Raw genomic sequence first — 6,524 nt, 5'->3', positions numbered from 1 at the left:
TTAGGATCTGGGAATATTTTTGTTCCAGCTAAAAAAAAAAAATGGCCGTGATACCTTTTTAGTGGTATGAACAGGTTCGGTGCGAGGTGGGTGAACAATGCATGGGACGAAATGGTTTTCGAAAATCAAGTGTTTCAAGTGACAAAATACTCCACGATTCCTGGAATATTCGCAGCGTATTTTACTATTCTGCGAGAAACATGAGTACCTTTCCTGCTCTTCACAATCCCTCCTAATTCTCTCTTCTAATTTACATAATTTTACGTTCCCTTTCGCGCAAGTTATCTAAGGAAAAATTTGAAACCGGTCGAAGTTTTATTCCTCTTTTCTGAGCCTGCTCAGAAAATTATTTTTGTCTTACAATAACTGTCAAGATTCCCGCGCGCTGATTGGCTCTTTGTTGTTGTCTCTGAGAGTACAGACAATAAAAATAATTAACAGTTATTCACCGTAGTGGAGGTGAATAGTGGTGGGATTTAGCGAGCCGCGAAGCGGCGAGGTAAATATCCATCACTTTCACCGACACTGAGGTGAATAATTGTTTTAGTATATACCGCACAAGCTGAATAACTAGTGAACCAAAATATTATTTTACTTCTGACAATATACCGATTTCTTGTTTTAGAAAGTTCCGTCTCACCATGGATCCATGGTCTCACTTTTTTGCAGACAAAAAACTTTTGGAGACACTTGTTTAGTTCCTACGGTGTCATTGCTTCATTGTTTTTTTTCTGTGAAATAAATTCGTCTTGTTGTTGAAACATGAAAATACAAAACTGAATGCGAGGCTGGCACTACGGCAAAGGGCAGATTTATTAGTGGCCAATATTTCGACTAATAGAATTAGTCTTCCTCAGGGCCAGAGCTATACTGAAGGAAAATATAGTAACGGCTCCTTAAATTAAAGTTTGAAAAATACATGGAAAAAAATGATTGGCTAGCGAGTGACCTTACCGTTGGATGAAATTGAGATTCGACGGTTATTTTGCTTAGTGAGGTAGAAGGAGCCGATGATTTTCCTCCGAGCACTGGTATTAATGCCCATGATGTGGCCAGATGTTTGATTGAGCGGATCCAGACAGGGGACCGGTGGACGCTTGTAGAACCAAATAGGAAAACTTTTAATGTTGAAACATATTAGATGTTTCATTATTTTCAGTGTAATTTTAGTGCTCGGCAATTTTCGCCTTAGAATATGAGGTTGAAAAGATTAAATAAGTTACCATTTAATGCCGCCAAACCAAACTTGCTATTTGTTATTATTATTATTATTATTATTATTATTATTATTATTATTATTATTATTATTATTATTATTATTATAATCATTATCATTATCATTATCATTATTATTATTATTATTATTTTTATTATTATTATTATTATTATTATTATTATTATTATTATTATTAATATTATTTATTATTATTATTTTAAATCACTCAGGTTTTAATAGAATCAAACTGTATCTAGTAGATTTTATTCTTGTAAATAATAAAGTTAACATTATTATTATTATTATTATTATTATTATTATTATTATTATTATTATTATTATTATTATTATTATTATTATTGCTATTTTTTAACAGCCGCCTCGTTAACGGAATAATTTCCTCTTAAGTAACCGTGGCGAAACGGGAAGCCATCTTGTTTCTCCTTGGCTGCTCGGAGGTGAATAGTACTATATTCACTTGCGTGGTATATACTAACCTCAGACGTGACGCGCGCGCTTTCTTAACGGGAAATAAAGTCAATCCCGCTCGTACTTTTTCCATGTTATTGTAAAAAGCAAATCGACGAGAGTATTCTATGGCCTATACTCTTATGCATGGCCCATAGAAAACTGTCGTCATTTTGTTTATTATCACCTTCTACGTTTTAAATTCCCAACTTCAAACTTTGGGTGTAAGCTATACAGTGCTTTTCCTGTTCAATGAAGTAGATTTTCTTTGTAATCATGACTGTGAAAAACTGTCCGACCGTAGGGGAGGCAGATTCTACCTGCTACGACTTGTGTTGTCATTTACGTTCTTTTAATGTTTGAGCAAACGCCTTGAAACTTCAGAACATTTTCAGAAATTTGTCTGAAAAAATTAGGTGCGGTCTGCTGGTGTTCATTGACTTTGTTGTTTAATATTTTTTTGTTCACTTTAGGGCACTTTCCTGAATTTTTGGAGAAATCTTTACACTGAGACCAGTCCCGCTAACTTACCGGGCCCGATAAGTGTCTGGTGATAAATGTTTCTTAACATTAGTTAATTTTTGCTAGCTTTGAATACTAAATTTTAATATCTTGTAATTCTATGAAAACATTGACCAAGTACCATGTCTGTAATCACTCTGTAATTGGGACTTTCGAGAAAAAGGCCCTGAACGAAAACGGGCGTGTCGTACCGTCTTTTCTTGAAGTGTTATTTGAAAGGGGGATCTACTCCCAACGCCCCCCCCCCCCCCCCCCACCAAACCCCCGCCGAAGAATACAAAAGAGCTCGATCTAGGATAGGATAGGATTGGATAGATACTTTATTAAGACACAGTAGTTCCATAAGCTACATATTTATCAGTATCAGCTAACTATCTATCTGCCTAACTAGAATTATAAAAGTAAAAACGAAAAAAAAAATCAATAAATAAAATAAAATAAAATGTACAAAACAACAAATGCTGCTTTTCTTGGAGGCAGTGATTACAATCCTACCTAAGACTGTGGCAAATCAATTTAGCCTTAAAATCAGTTAGGGAATTCGAGGTCGCTTGGCGTAATTCTATGGGTAAACTGTTCCACAAGTGAGCTCCATTGTATGAGAAACTTCTCTTAAAATAACCAGTGCGTGGTTGTGGAAGAGTTAGTGTATTTTCTGATAGGCTCGCGGAAGTAGTTCCCATTGATCTTGGTGACTAGTAGTCACAGAGACACACCGATACCTCGCTCAGTGGTAGAGTATAAAGATGAGTGATAGGGCGGCCATCGTTTAGATGTTGTTAGGAAAACTCGGGTTTCTTTTTCGCCTGTGCCACTAACTGAGAAAAGATAATTAAAACGGGAGAACGTCGCAAATACCGGTAAGCTATGACAATGAACGTTGGAGGAAAGATAATGTGTCAAAAGACACTTTCTGCAATGGGAAGGAGATGACTATATTCAAATCACTACCTACGGACTTTTTTTAATAACATTAAATTATTATTCTATAAATTAAGGGTTCTTCTTCTTTTAATATTAGATAGTTATTGTGAAATACTTCAAATCTGTATAAGTATGTAAAGCTTAATTTCTTAGCAGTTTGCATTAATCATTACTTGATTTCAACTTTAAAAATCACGGTAATTATAAATTACAGGTAAAACTTAATGTCTTATTATATTACTGCTCTTGTCATTTTAGTTTAGTTCGCCTTGCTGCCCCTCGACTAGCTGTAACCTGAATCCGGCTCACAGCTGCTTGATTAGAAGCCACTGGATGTCTAAAGGTGCTTTTCGCAAAGAATGGTGGGGCTATGCGGAACCCAAACTCCCGTTAATGTGCACGGTAAGTCATACCAATTTCCTAGTTCTCCGTTTAGGCGGCCGCAATCCTCGTTACCTCCATTGTCATTAGGTTCACCTGGTGACCATTTGTCGTAGTGCCCCTCCAGTGGGGTGCCATCAACCCAATACCACTTTGAGTCATCAGTGTTTCTCTTCAGCCCAATCCACGCTTTCCCCTGTGTGACCTTTTCCTGTTCAGTTACCAGTTTGTAAACGAAGTCGTTTTCTTCGCCTGAGTTGATTACAACGAGGTCTCCTCCCAGGCCCTGACAAACTGCTCGAGCATCGCTCCATTTTGGGGTTGGCGTATCGTTCACGTAATAACATGACACTCCAAATAATTCCCAGTCGGATGGACAACCTACTTAGCAAAATAGAATAGATTAATATTATTTTTTTCCTCTTCTCGTTTGGATGTAACTACAAATTCATGACTTTCGTTCTATAGCTATCTCTGTGCGCTGATGTGTTACCAGATGATGTGTTAAGAACCCAGAAACACAGATGTGAGCTAAATAACTCCACTCATTTGGACAACGACTGTTAGTTCAAGGATGTTCTATCTTACTTCTACCGAGGAGCAAAGGTGAGGGTAACAGAAAATTTGACCATAATTTAACCTACCATCTTGGACAGATCAAATGCAAAATAAAGACCCATCCTCCACCCACCCTCCCCCCCCCCTCCCCCCTCAACCATTTCAATAATAGAAAAGGGCGCATTTTTCTGTGCACGCGAATTCATCATTGATTTTTCTGAGGGGGGCGGGGGGGGGGGGGGGAGGGAAGGGATGTTTAATTTTTTATTTCAATCTGTCCAAGATTTTAGCTAGAAAACCAAAGTTCTGATAAAGAAGATTTAGGTAAACAATTGTAAACAAATGTTTGTTTTATCAACAGAGTTAATAAGGTAATTTGTTACCCGTAAACAGATTCCTATGTTGACGTTTCGAGCGTTTCGATTTCATGGACAAAGAGAATGACTTACCCATTTTAACGTCACATTTTTCGCCACTCCAGGGCAGTTTACACGAACAGGAAAAAGTTTCCTTTTTCTTGTCAAACAAGCAAGAACCTCCGTTGCGGCAGCCAGCTATTTCACATCCCTGCGATATAAAAGCATTTTTTTTTTATGATAATGTCCAGGTGATTAACAACAACAACATTTGAATACACTCATCAACCAAACTACAGCCTCCTTTCTTTCCACTACTGACCAAAGGATTCTAGGTACAAATAAGTCAACCTGAAACCACCTTGAAAAACATTGAAAAACTAACGCCTGGCTGATCAACGAGCTCAGTGTCCTCGCCGATAGGAGCTTTCTCGCGCTTGTTTAGTTCACAAGTTCCTTTTCCGCCTTGCTTCAGAGACTCTTTAAAGTTCGTGGAAGTACACCACGAGCTTTTAAGACATGACTGGCTGCAGGACATTAAACTGGGTGACGCAAGCTGTTTCACGACATGACCTGGCAGTCGCTTGTTTACTCGCGTTCCGAACTTAGCAGATCGAAAATTTTCTTCACCAGCAAAAACCGTGGTATTCATTAGAAATCCATGTAAAATGATAAACAGGCAAATCGCACTAGAACGATTTTGCAGCACACAAGACTTAGCTATGGTGCAGTTAACGAGTAGTTGATGAAGTCTGCTTTTTACAGGAGGAACACCACCATATAAATAGTTGAAGTATTAAGCTAACCAACTACCGAAGCCGTGTTAAATAATTGATGTCCTGCAAAACCTATATTTTCGCTTTTGTTAATTATGACAGGTCTTTTGTAAATAGAATAAATAGAATCTCTTGCCAAGAGATAAGAGGTACTCGTTAGGTTTATGAATTATGAACATGAAGGCTAATTATGACATTCATGAAACGTATAAACAACCCAATTGATTTTTGCAGTCTGCTCACTCTGCTGTACTCACTATTTTATACTGATCTCACGCGCCGGTATATTATATAAGTTTAGTGGTAAAGAACGGCATCAAAGAAATGATAACGAAGGGACGAAAACTTTCGTAAAGAGAGCAAAATAGAACCAGCTGGCAAACTCGGAAAGACAAAGGAAAATACGGAATAGGGAATTCTTTCAAACAGAACAAAAATTCTGGGACTTTTTTTTTTTTTTCTGGGAATTCAGCTAAAGAATGCGAACAGATCAACCTGCGTTAGCCTGCAAAAAAAATCGCTTATGAAGGCTGGATGTTGAAAACAGGACTTTAGAAACAGTAAACAATATTTGAAGTATGTTTTTTTTTTATTCAAATATTGAGTGAGTGTCCCCGCAAGATGCCTGGCTTCTGATAACAGACAGTAAAATTACCATCCTACAGAGGTATCACTTTTGGTCGGCTGTTAGCCACATACTCAGCGTGTTGGCTACAATCCTTTTGTTTTATTTATTATTTTCACTAGTGACTAAGATGTTTTATTATACTAACTTTTTGTTTTGTACTAGCACAGGAAGAGAAAACTTTGATAATTTTAAGATTTCTTGTTCCAAAACGCTCAATAAGCACCCAAACAAAACTAAGATGGACTTTACAGTGCCATAATTAATTTTTTCATAATTTATTTTTATTCTCTCACGCAAGAAGACGTTCAACTAATTTTGGTCATTTGTGCTTGTTAGAAAAGTCTCCTTTTTTACTTTTGAGAAATGAATTGAACCTGCTTGATATTCAGGAAAAATAAAATTTGAATTACTTGCATTTGGTTTGCGTTTTGGCGCCGGATACGTACTACTGGCTAACTCAATGTTTTCGCTGTTTGTCTTTACCTACTAAGGATCTAATTATTTTAACATTATTTTCATTTTATGTAAACAAAGGAAGAAAAAATGGAATATTTGTAAGCACGTCTTGCAAAACGTTAAACAATCGAATCATTTTCAGATTTTTAAAGCACTGCGATCGGTACCATTTTGCACCATGGTGCCTTACATCCTGTTGGAAGATATGCTTTTCTTATTAAGAAAAAAGGAAGAAAAAG

General features: G+C 36.9%; 1 protein-coding gene across 1 annotated transcript; it reads right to left on the bottom strand.

Annotated features, from left to right (window-relative positions):
• Nucleotides 1-2,542: 2,542 nt before the first annotated feature.
• LOC146453002 (C-type lectin domain family 4 member E-like) lies at nt 2,543-5,182 on the bottom strand. Its single transcript, XM_085097153.1, has 3 exons — nt 4,787-5,182; nt 4,519-4,636; nt 2,543-3,892 (listed from the first exon to the last, which is right to left on the bottom strand). Exons 1-3 carry the CDS (start codon nt 5,075-5,077, stop codon nt 3,468-3,470), a joined length of 834 nt encoding a protein of 277 aa, XP_084953279.1. The 5' UTR covers nt 5,078-5,182; the 3' UTR covers nt 2,543-3,467.
• Between the last annotated feature and the right edge of the window lie 1,342 nt (nt 5,183-6,524).

This window comes from Pavona decussata, unplaced genomic scaffold (assembly GCF_977016875.1).
Source record: "Pavona decussata unplaced genomic scaffold, jaPavDecu1.1 SCAFFOLD_354, whole genome shotgun sequence".
In the NCBI taxonomy this organism is placed as follows: domain Eukaryota; kingdom Metazoa; phylum Cnidaria; class Anthozoa; order Scleractinia; family Agariciidae; genus Pavona; species Pavona decussata.
The sequence above is the reverse complement of the archived record's forward strand: the minus strand, read 5'-3'. Positions and strand labels throughout refer to the sequence as shown.